This window comes from Pleurodeles waltl, chromosome 6 (genome assembly GCF_031143425.1).
Source record: "Pleurodeles waltl isolate 20211129_DDA chromosome 6, aPleWal1.hap1.20221129, whole genome shotgun sequence".
NCBI lineage: Eukaryota > Metazoa > Chordata > Amphibia > Caudata > Salamandridae > Pleurodeles > Pleurodeles waltl.
In genome coordinates, this window is record NC_090445.1 from 976805973 (window position 1) to 976821095 (window position 15123).

At 45.5% G+C, this 15123-nt stretch overlaps 1 protein-coding gene across 1 annotated transcript in view; it reads right to left on the reverse strand.

Annotated features, from left to right (window-relative positions):
- NOC3L (NOC3 like DNA replication regulator) overlaps window positions 1-15123 on the reverse strand; it is a 433719-nt gene that overhangs the window by 352422 nt on the left and 66174 nt on the right. Inside the window, exon 5 of the mRNA XM_069239851.1 lies at window positions 14846-14902. Coding sequence (XP_069095952.1) covers window positions 14846-14902 — 57 coding nt within the window. The remainder of the gene's footprint in view (window positions 1-14845; window positions 14903-15123) is intronic.

Consider the following 15123-nt stretch of genomic DNA (forward strand, 5'->3'; position numbering starts at 1 on the left):
TGATGACATCCAGTAGCGTGGCCATTAGAAGTGCTCTGAAATATATACTTGATGAGTAGCCCAAGGTAGAGTATAAGCAAGAGGGATCTATCTTTCCTGGCGATAAACTGGTACAGGGAGTACACTCCTTTGCCAAGCTGGTGTTGCGGCACAGGCTCTATATCCCCTTTGAGAATGAACACCTGTATGTCCTCCTGAAGGAGGCGCTGATATTCTATGGAGAGGATCTGTTTGCAGAGGGTTGGGGGGATTGATTGGTAGAAATGCAGTGGGCCCTAAGCAATAATCCTGCCTTAAGAAAGTGAGGGCCTACGGGTTGGAAGTGATTTCTTCACACTGATGGGTAAACTCCTGTAAGCTTCCCCTAAGAGGTGTAGTGTGATCAGGGGAAGACAGAGAGTGAGGGGGCGAGTCACTGTTTTGCTAGGTCAGCTTCCATTGGCACACCCAGCACCCTGGTAGGCCCTCCCCTTAGTACTGTTCCCCCTATTACTGACATACACCTCTGCCCCAGGAGTAACCTTGTGTAGATTGCTGCTGCTGTCTGTGGGAAGTGGTGGGCATATCACGGAAGGGGGCCTTCGAACTCCCTCTGAATTGGGACCCGTAAAAGACCAGAAAAAGAAAACTTTGGGGAGAAGGCTTCTGGAGACCCCACATGACCTTTGCCGTATTGGAGTCCTTCTTGATCTTCTCCAGCATCTGATCCACCTACGGTCAGAAGAGGAGTTCCTCATCGAACAGTAGGTTTAGTAGATGCTGTTGAACTTCCGGCTTGAAGCCACAGACACATGTGTGATGTTAGATGAGGACACTGGAGTTGATGCCGCTAGCTGCAGTAACTGATGGTGGTGTTTGATATGATTTGCCCTCTAAGACAAGCTTGTGGCCACATTTCATATATTGCCCTGAGAGGTGCTGGATAAGTTTCTCTATCTTGTTCAGTGGGCCCTATTATATCGAGAGAGTGAGACAATAAGGTTAGCGATTCTCCAGGGAGTGGCAGATTGCGCTGCAACCCATTTGCCTGCTGCATCAATTTTCTTACTCTCTTTGTCTGATGGAGGAGACCTGTCAGCCTTAGGGTGGTCTTGCCTTGAAGTTTTTGCCTTACTCCTCCATTTTTGCTGATCTCATTTCTGTTGGTCTTAGGACTCAAGCGTTCTAAAGTACATGTATTGTCTCCTTAAATGGTGAAACTTGCTTACACCAAACTGGCACATTTAATTTACTTGTACATCCCTAATACAGCAGTACTATATGTACCTGGGGACCTGTAAATTAAATGCTACAAGTGGGCCTGAAGCATTGATAGTGTCACCCACTCATATAGCCCTTTTAAACATGTCTCAGGCCTGCCATTGCAGCCTGGGTGTGCAGTTGTAAACAGCCATCTAGATCTGGCTAAATACATCTTTTGCCAGGCCTTAACCTTCCTTTTTACACACATAAGCAATGGTACATTTGTATACAGAAAACTTTTAAAAAAATAATTAAGTGCCATGGCCCTCGTTGGGAAGCCACTGCAGCTTGCACCACCCAATGCCCCTGCCAGGACTTCCAATGGACGTACCAACAAAACTACTAACCATCACACTATTCCAGGTGCCAAACACTATAAAGAAGGCTTTTGCAGACAATGGCTTCTGCCATTTTTAATGTATACTGAATTAATAAACAACTGTTGTATTGTTCATTTCTAAATTAGACAGACATCGCCACTATGTGGCAGCCTGTCGTAAGTGCTGATAACGACAAAGTACTGTTTCTGAGCACCAGAGACCACTGGCTCAAATTAAGCACTGCAAATAAATCATCCAGAGTGGGCCCTAAGTAGCTGCCCATAGTGCAGGGTGCAGTGTATCTAAAAAGTTGAACATGTACTTTTAAGTTTCATTTGTCCTTGTAGTGAAAAACTACTAAATTTGTTTTTCACTACTGTGAGACCTACCTCTCCCTCACAGGATCTGCCCTATTACTTTTAATAAGTACTAACCTTTGGGTGAAGGTAAGCATTTCATGTTTTTTCCTCTTAGGTAATGTCTGATATTAAGTGACAATTTTGAAAATGCCAATTACAAAGTTGGAATTTCCCCACACCCTAACCATTTGGTGGCCTGCAGGCTGTTTCTGGGTCACATGACTGGGCGTAGTTGGGCTTTGTTTATTCCTCCCAGACAGCCACACAATAGAGGGATTACTTGTTCCTGGATGGGTCATCAACTGACAGGATTGGGGGAAGGGAGCTGGGTACAGCCCCACTTGCAACTGAATGAGTTGTCACACAATGGACTTGTCATCCCTCCATTGTTCATGCAGCCAGCATGAAGCCAGGGGAGGGGAGGTAGGAAACTTCAAGGACTTCAAAGGGAATGCTCTTGAAACTTCCCCTACTTCAAAGTAACCACTAGTTATACATACTAGACCCTCAGGCCCAACTCTTCAGTATGCTCCTGGACCTGTGGATTCTACAGAAGAAGGACTGCTGTGCTCCTTTGCTGCCAGAATGACTGTCACTCTTCTGCCTTGCTTGCTGAGGAGGAGGACTGGAGCTGCATCCTTCATCCCAGACTGAAGTGAGTCCACGGGTCAGCTGACTGACCTCTTGTCCTGCACTACAGAGACATAAGCTCCAGAAATTCCCTGCAACTGCCCAGCCTACCTGGTGCCTGGACCTGCCTGAGCACTGCTGCCCTTTCCTGAAGTGAGTTCCTGATCCCCAAGAGGTCCCCTCAGGCCAGGCTCATTGGTTTGCCATCATTAGACCTCTCTCCTCAAGAAAAGGAGAAATTCTGAAGTTTGGCTCTCCACGAATGGGCCTCCTCATCTTGCTGCTTGTGCCGCCTGCCAACACGAGGCTCCAGTGACCCTGACTCTTTGCTCAACAGCAACCGCCAGGAATGCCCAGCAATGTGAGATCTATACTTCACACTACTGCAATTACCTCTCATGGTGATCGCCAACATGAAGCTCCAGCAACGGCAATCTGCTACACTAGACCTGACCTTTGCACTATAGCAAAGACCATCCATGATGCCTGCCCAGCTCTGTATCTGTATCTGTATCCAGCCAGCGCTCAATCACAGGCAGCCTGAACTTTCACCCAGTCTGGCACAACCAGATAACTGCGAGTGGCAATTTGTGCTTCAAGGAGCTTTACTTTCTTGACAGCTTAGAAAGTGCATACCTATGATTCTACTAAAGTGCATTTTTTGCCGTTTTGGTGTCAAATAACTTATTACTTTTTAATAAATTTTTCTAAATTGGTGTTGGATTCTTCTTATGTTGTGTTTTTATTTTACCACTGTCTGAAGTGCTGCATAACTATTTTGCACATTGCCCCTAAGTTAAGCCTGACTGTTTTCAGGCCAAGCTACCAGAAGTTTAGGCACAGGTTTAGTTTGGGACTTTTTTGTGACCTCACCTTCAGAATAATTGTGGCTGCTACTTGACTAGGGTTTCACCCCCCCCCTCAACTGATAACCCAACTGCCAATAAGGGGCATCACTAGTCCCCTTGCTTTACGAGCAATAACACCACTAGGGAGTTCAGTGGAAGTTGTCCCTGTACGTAAGACGGGTCAATGGGAGCCAGTTTGTACTTTTATTTTTCCATCTACCCTCTGTGAAACCATCCTAGGTTTCACAGGTTCCTTGAAAGTGTCAGGCAGAGTTTTAAGCATGTCCTTTAGAATATGCAGAAACCGCAAGGTACGCTGAGTGGTGGACATTATTTTAACTAGAAAGGCCTTCTCTTCCTGTGTACGGTGTGGAGTTCAACCTTGTGGAAGGTGACAGCCCTATGAAGAACTTCATGGTAAGAGGCTGTGTCATCTGGAGGGGAGGGTTTGGCTAGTAGAGATGTGGATCAGTATCCCCCAGGAGTTTGACATTGTAGTCGTCCAACAGGTTGCCTCTCGGTTCTGGATCATACGGGGCCTCGTAAGGATCTATAGGGTACGAGCAGCTGTCCACCCCATAAAATGGGCAGAGATTCTTCTGGAGAAGGAGGTGGAGGTGGCTTATGTGGTAGTGGCACTGTAGGTGAAGGGGGCGGTGGAGGTGGAGCAGGGGTGTGAACTGGTAAAGGGGCTAGCCCCCCTGCCCTGGTGTCTTTTGTGCTTAAGAGGAGATAAGTGTTCCAATTCGAGTTCCTCCTTGAAGGACAGTTTCCTCTATCTCTGAAGACTAGGAGGCAATTTTGTAGAGATCTTGCCACTCTGTGGATGGACAAAGAGTCCCTTACTGCTGAGCCTCAAGCTCTTCCTGGAGATGCTGGAGAATGGGCTACTCCAGATCCTTGGAACTTATGGAAGACAGGATTTTTGCCACTGAAAGACTTGCTGTCAAAAAAAGCCTTATGGCTTGTCGGTAAAGTGCTTGAGTAATATTTCAGAGCTGAAGAGGTCTTTGAAGTAGATTTCGGTGCTGGCATCAATGGAGCCGTCAACATCGAGGGAAGCCTAGGCTTATGAGGTGGCTTCAGCTGATGGCTCATTATTGGCTCCAATGCTTTTTCTCAGTGTTGACTATCAACTGCAGGCAGTGGGGGACCAGAACCCTGTTGGGCTCAACACCTGACACCTGCTGGTGCAGTGCTCAGTTTGTGCACGTTGACTGTGTGCAACCAGAGGGAGGGATGTTGTACTCCAATTGCAGACTTGCAGCTCTGGTGTGACCCTGGCTACTGCTGGCTTCAGGGCTAAACTGCAACAGCTGGTCTCCAGGGGGCCAGCCTCGGACTCCTTCTCGATGACCCATTACCCAAAGATGTTGAGGTTGTCATCTTCCTGCTGTTGCACCAGTCGCTGATTGCACTGCTACGCTAAGGTATTCTTGAAGCGGAAGGTGAGGCAAGCAGAACAAGCAGCCTCGTTATGCTCGGGAAAAAGAGAGGTTGCAAACCTGATGGTGATCGAACCAAGGATACTTCGAGGGACACTTAGGGCAGTATTGAAAAGGAGTCCTTCCCATCACTATATGTACTCAAGGCAAGGCACAAGGCCCTGCAGGGGGTAGGGCCTCAAAGTGAGGCATCAAGTGGAAACCCAGTTGTCAAGCCCAACAGACGTGGCGACAAGGAGAAACTGACCGCTGATATATATTTTCCATGCAAGGATTAATTTATGAGGTCTGGTGACGAACACCATGAGGCATTGAACTGGAGCTTAATGAGAAACATGCCTGGACCTGTCGGCAGCCCAAAGAAAAAGAATCTATCAATGTAACCCATGCCCATGCGCATTAGCAGTCAACACCCCCTTTTTCAAAGAAAGAAAAGTTGCACACATCCAAGCTCAACACTAGAAGTATGCAGAGTATGGGCATCTACATGCCACGAACATAACCTTTCTTAAAGTGTTTCCATGGGACTCCAAAGGAAGACGTTACATACCATGAATCGCTATATTTGTTGGCTAAAGAAAGCAATGTTGGAGAAATCCAATCAATCTGGATTCAATGGATAAGTCTCTGACCAAAAGTTAATTAGCTCAGTTTTACCAGCATCACACAGTAACATGCTGTCAAACATTCATTCTTCTATTTACTTAAAGTATACAGTAAAGTCATTTAATTGTCCTGGCAAACAGTCATAGTAGAACAGTCTGCACATCTTCTGTGTACAATTACATATTCACTTTGTGGTTTCAAGGGTATGGCTTGAATGTTGCAAAGTAGGATGTTAACGATGCACAAGGAAAAAGGGGAGGCCTGGAAAGCCAAAGCGAATTACCAGCAACTGCAATGACAGGTGGTAGGGTCCTCTAGATCCAGTCTAATTTTCTTCATCAAGGGTGCAATAGCAGTATTTGCCCACCTGGACAGGACCAACCCTTCAAGTGATTCATTTATAGGCATGTGAAGATATCTTGGGGCACAGGGGTAGTCCATCAATGTTCAGGATCATAAGAAATGTTTAGGGTTTTATGTACATTTTTGACAAGAGCAAAAGAGTTTTGGGATGCTCTTTAGGTTACTTCAGTTAAGCAACGGAGCCAGAGAAGCACAAGACAAGCTGCTTACCTTTAGTAATGCTCTTTTTTGTGGCTACTTTAACTACTGCAGATTCCTCAACCTTGTGAATACCATGAGCACCAGAATTGATCCAGAGAATTCGGTCAGTAATTTACTCCCATGTCGGTAGGGTTCATTGTGCAGGTCTGCATCTGGGTTGTTCTGCCCCAGATGTGACGTCAAGGCCCCTAAATAATCTCCACCTGCACACGCGGACTTTGCGGTCTTTCAGATATCTGTCTGTGCCTTTGGACGCAGAGCCTTAGTAATCAGATTGCGCCAAAGTGCAGATCTCTAAATTGGAACCTTATTATCATGGACCGAAAGAGTCCATTCCACAGAATGGTGAGGTGGCTGCGCCAGTGAAGAATCTGCGCTTCGATAAAGTATGCACCAGAAAAAGTGTTACTAGAGGTAAATAATGTGTTTTTCTGATTGATACTTCTAACCACAGATTTCTCATCTTGTGAATAGATACCAAAGCAGTACCTTCCCAGGTGGTGGGTCTGTGAACAGCTCAGATATGGAAGTCCTGCAGGGAAGGACAAGCACCAGTCCAGACTATCCAGGCAGCAGAGCTTCATGGACATGTGAACTGACCCCCATGTAGCAGCCTAGCAGATGACCAAGACAGGCACACCACGCACCAGCGCAAATGTTCCTTGGTACGAATGATGTAAAAGCTCAGATTTATTTTTTGGGTCTACGTGGATGGATGAGGCAGGGCGAACAAAACTGGCAGGGTGAGAGACTAACCTATGTGGAAAGGCGTGACACTGTTTGGGAGGAATGCTGCTTTGATGCATACCACCAATCTGTCAAGAAAGAAGTGTGCGACAGATATCACTTACAATTCACTCGCACGACGATCTAACATTATCGTTATGAAGAATGCTGTCTAAAAGGGGAGTAGTCCGAGATAACAGCTATGCATTAGCTCAAATCGAGTGCACATAAGTAAAGTGAGAATCAGATTGAGGTCCCACACTGGGGCATCACAAATGGTGTTGGCAGAACTTATTGGTCCGCCCTTTAGGAAAACGCATCACAACAGGTGATTTACATAAAGATGGCTGATGAAGTAAATGTAAGAAGGCTGAAAGAGCTGACAATCTTTAACTGCTGCCGCAGCAAGACAAAACAGCAAAATATCAGACAACTGTACCTGTACAGACTGGATGTTTTGGGAAGAACATAGGCAAAAAAATTCTCCCAGCATTTCAAATAGTTTGTTTTAGTCTAGGAATCCTTGGAAACCAAGATGGCACTCACTACTTGTGTAAGGGAGATCGAAAGCTGTCAACTGTCACAGCTCAATCTCCAAGGATGGAGGTGTAGGTTGTGCAGGCTCAGGTGCAGGGCACTGTTGTGCTGCTGCAACAGGAGGTCCTCCTGACAGAGCAGCCGAAGGGAGAGTGGGGGTGGTAGGCAGGGGGGGTGGAATGGGGGGCTGGTGACAGGGGTACCAACAAATGCTCATGGCCAGAAGTTCGGGCACTATCCTAAGCCCAATCTGGAGCGACTAGGATAACTTTGCTCTGATTATTTCTGATGCTCTTCAGAACTTTGGGCACGAGAGGCAGAGGCAGGAAAGGGAATAGGAGGAATGAGCTCCAACCCAAGCAAAAGGCATCATCAAACAACAACGGCCTTGGGATCTCAAGTGCACAAAAGCGTGGATGCTGCACATTCTCTGCAGTGATTAAAAGATCAACCCAGAGTTCTCTCCTCAGCTGGAAGAGGCCCTGTGCAACCTGTGAGTACAGACGCCAATCCTGATCCGATTGGCAACTCTGGCTGAGTTTGCCACCATGGCATTTAAAGACCCAGTCAGCTGCTCATGATCCAGCCAGTTCCCAAAGAGACTGATCTTGGCACAGGACCCACAAAACCCCAACCAGCCCTATTTCTTGCAGTACCATATGGTGGTGGTGTTGTCCATGAGAACCGTTACCCATTCCCATAAACTGACAGGAAGAATGCCTTAAATGATTTTGATGCCAAGCGAATCACCTGCAGCTCCATCAAGCTGATGCAGAGGCAGGATTTCGCTGGAGACCAAGGTCCTCTGATATCCATCTCTCCCAAATGACCTCCCCACCCAGCAATGATATATGCGTCACAGCCATTAGCTCTGCTTGGGGTAGGGAGAAGGGTCTGCCACAGTCCAATTGCAGTCTCCCGACACCTTGATGGAATTAGAAAGGTTCCCCTGGTGCTGAGCTCCCTGAAATTTTAGATCCCACACTGCAGAGCCTGCATGTGCCACCTGGGGTGCTCTATGAGCAGGATGCAGCAGGCCGGGGGGTGGGGAGGGGGGGGGGGTGGGGAGGGATTCAGTGCCACTTTTACTGGGACCCAGGTCAAAGGTTGAAACATTGGGATCAGAGCTAGAATGTCCTGGACTCATTGAGATACAGGGAAGACTGGGATGACTAATGAAAGGAAGCCCCTGTAAAAGAGTTATGGTTGCCTAGGTTAATGGAAAACCGTTGAGAAGTCAACATGCCAGCTATTGTCTGGAAGTGGTCCATGACTCTCTGAGACAAACTTGTTGTTAACAACCCGTCTTGAGGTATGGAAAGATTGGTATTCCCAAACTCCACCAGTTTCGTGAACACCGGAGGTGCACTGGTAAGGTCGAATAAAAGCACTGAGGGCGGAATGTGCTCTTGGCCTACCTGAAATTGAAGTTGATGTCTCTGGGACTGAAGGACAGAGATGGGGAAATAGGTGTCCTATAGATCCAACCCCACTATCAAGCCTTCTGGATCCAGGTCAAACAGAACCTGGACCAAGGTGAGCATTTTAAACAGGTCCTTTTTTAAGAAATTGTTCGGAAGGCGAAAGTCGAGGATAGCACAGAGGTCTCCATCCTTCTTCAACACTCGGAAATAAAGGGAACAACAACCAGGGCTTGCCACTGATACTAGAACCCTCTCTATGACTCCCTTCTCCACAAGAACCTCCCCTCTTAGAATCGGCAAGTGATCTTCCATGAGCTGTTACCGTGTACAAGGCATGTTCGGAAGGGTAGAGACAAGTTGAGGGCATATCAATTTTTTACAATTTGGAGCACCTTTCGGTCTGATGCGAGGCTTTGACTCCGGTGGAGGTAAAAGGACAAATTAAAGCAATTTTGCAGCGACTGACAAGTGAGAGCTAGTGTGTTGGGTAGATTGTTGCCTTGGGAGCCTGGACACTGGTAGCTTGATCACTGACCTCTGTCTCAAAAGACTTGACAGCTATGCTGTTACTGAGGCAAGGTTTGACATGGCCTCTGTTGGATCCCTCTACTAAAGCCTCAAAAGGGGTGAAAATTGTTGTGGAAACTTCTGAATAGGCACTACCAATCCAGGGGAGTGGGCAACAACCATACTCTCTTTGAAGCGCTCCAAAGTGGGGTCTTCCTTGTCTCCAAATAGGTGTGTGCCATCAAATGGCATGTCCATCAGGAATTTTTGTGTGTCACCAAAGAATCCCGTGGGATGTATTCAACCATGGCACTGAAGCACCACGTTGATCCAGACTACCCTACCCAGTTAATAAGGTCTAGATCTGCGCAATTCACATTTTGCCGAGTACTGCCCATTGTATATGATGTGCTGACGGTTTGTTCTGAGGTCCTTCGGGAATTTCTCAAAAAGTTTACGAATAGTGACCAAGGCAGGAGCTCAAATAGACAGAATGTACAGCAAGGTTGGCAGAGGAAAACATATGTTTCGCAAACGTCTCCATGCCCTTTGACTCTGGCAGAGTGGTTGGACACACATTTACACTGAGCCTGCTGGTAGAAGCTTGAACCACTAAACTCTGTGGCGTGGGATGTTGCAGAAGAAAAGTGGGTCTCTCACGGCAGGCCTGTGTCTCCTCGCTATCTGCCTGTTCACTTATTTGCAAAATATGGCGTCACTCAAGTGCCCAGCAATGTATTAGTGGGGGCCTCAGTGAAAGGTAAAAGAGGTTCCTACAAGGCTGAATATCTGTGAAGTCTTGACCTCTCCGGTGCGTAGTTGTAGGTTGAGGACCTCTGTTACCCTCCTTATGACCATTGCAAAGACTCTTCTGGGCTGTGGCATTAGTTGGTGGGTGTAAGCCAGTGTTCTGGAGAACTGCCAAGACCACTGGCATCCGGGAGATGCAAAAAGAGGCTTTCCTCATTGTAAACCTGTGAGGCATAAGCATAATTGGGGTCAGGTATATTATAATGAACTTGAAGCTTCTCCAAATCGAATATGCAAGGGTGCAAAATGTTGCAGCAAATTTACTTCCAAATGTCATTTTCTTGTTGCCAGCTTTGACACTTGGGGCTCCAGCGTCAGTCGTGGTGCCATGTGGGGCCTAGGAGTAGGCTTCGGCCTGGGAATCGAGGCTGACCCCCAGAATGGGGTTGAGGGGCAAAGCTGGCATGAGGAACAGATCTTCCAGGAGTAGATAGACTAGAGTGCCCTTGGATCCCTAGATCCCGAAAGTGCTCTAGGGGGATCCAAAAGGGAACCAAACAATTAGCTGCAGGGCTTCTTTGAAGGCCTACTGCTGCTGAGTTATTGCTGATTGACCCAGGATCAGGCCAAAGCCTGAATGGTTCTGAGGTTAGAGACCGCAACTCTGGGGTACCCTGATATTCATGTGACTTCTCTTGCTGAGAGTGGCAGGAAGAAGAGGAGCAGTGTTTGAACTTCTTACCCTTCTTTTTCTTGGAATTTCCTGATGACTTTGAATATGACAATGACCTCTCTCGAGAATGGCCTCGAGGTCAGAACAAACATGTCTGCGTCCTCGATTTCGACTAGGATCAGGCCTTCTGAGCCTTACCACAATGCTCGGCGACAGAGTTTGTTTTGCAGTCCTGAATGGCATTTGGATTCATCTAAACCCAGTTGTTGCACGACTTCAAGTTTGGTGAGGACATCAGACACCACAGACAGACCTTGCAAAGTTCCATCACAGACACCTGTTTGTGGAAATCCTCGCAGGGTTTAAACTCTGTGTTTCTGGGGTGAACCTGTCCCTTTTACACTGGGAAATTTTGAGAAAAGTTTTTCTGTCAGGTGACAGAAGAGGGGGAGCAAGCTCCGGATCTACGCTGGAAGGCGCAAACAGAAAGGAACTGATATCAACACATAGGAATTCAGCTATATGGTAGCCCAAACATCACACTTCTGGGTGGGATGGACCCACACCTAAGAAGCTGCATAGCACTATCTACTTGTGTGCAAAGGAAATGCTGAAGAAAAAATTCTCAGATTCAGTTTGATACTTACGGGTATTTACAAGGTGAGGAATCTAGGTTTAAATGTATCCACCAGAAAGTGGAATTTGTTCAAGCTGCTTCAAGAATTTTCCTACAGTTTGTTATATTAAATGAATTTACAGAGTGCACTGTTTCTAAGAAAAGGGCATCCTGGTGCTTGATTATAGAATTGCTGAAGTTACAATATTTACAGTATGGAGAATTGCCAGGTCTTAAGTTTTATTTTGTTAACTACTGAAAGTTGATTTTGCGGAAGACTGCTTAAGGAAGTTTAATCCATTTCTTAGCAGAAAAAAGTTAAAAATCATGCCTTCACAACGATTGCAGTGGACATGAAAAATGGAAAGAAGTCCGGCATCAAATGAACTTTACCTCTAGAGTACATATAACAGGGAAGTGCCAGGAAAATAATTGGGCCCTCTGCCAGACTGATAGTGTATGTCAGACAAAGTTTTGAAGACCGGCCTCTTGCTGACAGGAAACAAGTGAAGCTCCCTAAGATTAAGATGTGACCATGATGGGACAGACTGAGGATTAAACTTGCAGTTGATTCTTTGCCGCTGGCAACTGGGCCAGAGCACCCAGCCAAGTGCAAAGGTACAATTAATTACTGTAATCCAAACTAAAGATTATATGTACATGAATTATGGATTTGCGACAGTCTAGAGGACTCATTAAACATTTAAAGGTGGAAAAACAGGTTGATGAGGTCGATCTGGCTTATTGCTTCATGGATAATTCATTATCCAATATGACCCCTACATTTTTTTTAAAGCAGCAACTAAGGTGCGTGCTGTTCACAGGGTTGTTAGCCACCAATCTCTGGACGAGAGGTGGGTTTGTTTGCCCAGAAGAAGCATCTCTGTCAAGTCAGAGGTGAGTCTGAGTCGGTTAGAGTGCATCCAGGCAAAGACTGCACACAAAAATGCTGGAAATCCAGTTTAGTTGCAGAGAAAGATAAAAACAACAATTCGAGTGCGATCAGCATTGGATAGGTTAAGAAAGAGTAAGTACTGCACTGAGTTTGCCAGAGGTCGCATGTAAACGTGAAACAGAGAAGGGCTCAGCGCCAATCCCTGTGGGACTTCCTCTTTCAAGGGGTTATTAGAAGAGATGAATGTGAAAGGATACACAAGAGTATCCTAGGTGACGCGTGACATCTCGTGGCGGGAGTGTAGGGGCGAGAGGGAGCTGTGCCTCGACTTTTTATACTTCATCTTCTAATACTTCCCTGATGACTTGAACAAGAAGAGCGCTCACGGGATCAGTGTCAGGGACACAACCACTTCTTTGATTTCAAGCCGGGTTGGGACTTTCTTGCCTTTCGACAATGTTCCACAAAGTAGATCTTGGCTGTGCGGTGCCAAATGGCTGTCAGATTCATCCAAGTGCATTTGTTGCATAATGCAGAGTTGTAGGAGGAGCCCAAACACCGGAGAACGACCTTGTTAGGGTTTGTCACTGACATCTGTTTTTGGCAATCCAGGTTTGAACAACTTCGGTTTAAGGAGAGACATGTCCATTGCACACTGGAAAAAAAGATTTCGATAAACAATATTGCAAGTTAAAGTCTGTCAGGCTTGACAGAATTTGATGGAGTCTATGTTGCAAGGTGCAAGAGAAAGGTACTTGAGTCAGCACGCAGAGCTGGTGACAATGTAGAAGCCTTGACCACATCTGGGGTGGGATGGACCCAAAGTGGCGCTGCATGACCCCACCTACCAATTAGAAAATTCTGGTTGGACTGATTTGTAGCACCTTATAGATTAGCAAATGCCACCATGGATATTTATTCACTTTTTACTTCACCTATGAGTAACAACGTTTTAAAAATGGCCCTGCTTTACTACATCCATAGTAGTTGATCAATATTCCAGCTTTACCTGTAAGTTACTCTGTCCAAATTGATGTTGCCATTTTTAATGTTTTTGTGGAGGGCAGAAGGTGTTGTTCTTATATTTTACCATATCTTTTCCAGTTTTGAAATAGTTAATTCTAATGTATTCCAGGCAAATGTGTGACATACTACTTATGCATACTTTAGATATTGGTATAAGGTGCAGAATATCTCCTGCAGATGTGTCATGGTCAATACATTGAGGCCGATGAACAACTGGTAATAAGCACAAAGTAGATACTACTTGTTTATTAGGTTTTGCCCTAAATGCAACATAAGATGTCTATTGGCAGATGTAGTGCACCCTATATAGTTACAGTGGGCTTTGTGTCTGCTCCTTGCACTTGATTTAATGGCTTTCCTATTTGTATCAGCTTGCTGCTTCTCACTTGATAGTTTGCTTCCATATTCTTTTTTCTGTCCTACCCAGAAGAGCACCGCTGTGTCATGGCTTGATAGGTTGAGACGCTGTATCCTTTCCCTGATGAATTAAGGGCCTTCCAGTGCAGTGCGTAAGGGACTGTTTTACCGCCCCTCTTGTTGCTGATCCTTTTTTTTTTCAAGTTACTGCTCACCCCATTTTTCCAACCTTTTTTGTTTTTTTGTTGTTGTTGTTCTTATTTTCCGTCACTTGCACTCACTCCTCTTGCACCCCGTGTCTCCCTCTCTCTCTGTCCCCCCGCCACCCTCCCATCCCCCCTCCTCCCTACACCCACCCCAGCAGGCCGTTCATCACTAATAGTTTTAAAGCATACTAGGATGGCTGCTCATGTTTGCATATGCACACAGTGTCTCTGGATTGATTTTTCCTATGCTTTATGAAAGGCCATCACAATAAGGTCAGTGTGTGTGCAGGTATGAAGGACAGGCACTGGCCAAGAATGACAAAGTTAACTGTTACACCAGAAAGCAATACTAGTATATATTGAAATTCTTAACAAAATTCGACTTTGCACTCTTGATTATTCTTCCCGTTTACCAAAATAAGTCACCCCAGTCTTGAAAAAGAAATGCAGGAAGCACAAGGTGCTCTTTACTGTACACAACAAACAGAGTTCTACAGCACATACAGTTTAAGTAGAGAACCCTCCCATTAAAATGCACAGATGCACCACAGAGATCTGAGGTAGTCTTTTATCATTCCAAGTAAAGTGTAGCAACATTTGTAATGGTACAATATCATCCTGGCCTACCTGCAAATAAATAAAACAAGTCATAAGAACAAAGATTAGCACAGCTCTGGCCAGAGATGAGACAACACCACTCGTAACACAAGGCAAAGACAAGGCAAATCACTTCCATGGGATGCACCACGAATAACCACTGGTAGTGGATGTTGGGACAGGATGCGGCCTCAGACAGGTTCTGTGCAAAATACAACCCAACTAAAGACAATGGCCTTACTCTAACGCTAATCCTGGGACAAACAGCCATCGACTGCAATGCAAAATGCAAGACAAAATGGATTATTTGGCAATTACCATTTTATTTCCACTGTAACAAGAAAGCTTACCAGCTACACTGGAAAATGATAAAACCTTAAATTGTGCAGGGCATTGCAACATTATTTGCATGATAAATTACAGAAGTGCTCTTCAGAACAGGCGCATTTCTTTTACTCTTTTTCTTTAAACAAAAAGTAGCATAAGTAACTTGTGGCTCTAAAAAACAAAAATATACCTTCTACTGGCCCTTCTGTTTCTTCTTTCTCCTCTTCTTCCTCTTCAGCAGGAACAACTGTAAGAACAGGGTGAGCATTAGAAAAAGTAAGATATCTGAGGTTTAAAATGCCTTCAGGTTTTATGACAAGAAGATTTATGAATGATTCTGCAAGTCAATTTTCCAAACTACTAATTAAAGGCTGTTCTAAGCGCCAAATGTATATACACACACAGTTACCCAGTCAACCTACGCTGAAAAAGAAACATGTTGAAATTATGGGCTATTAGCAGTATTTG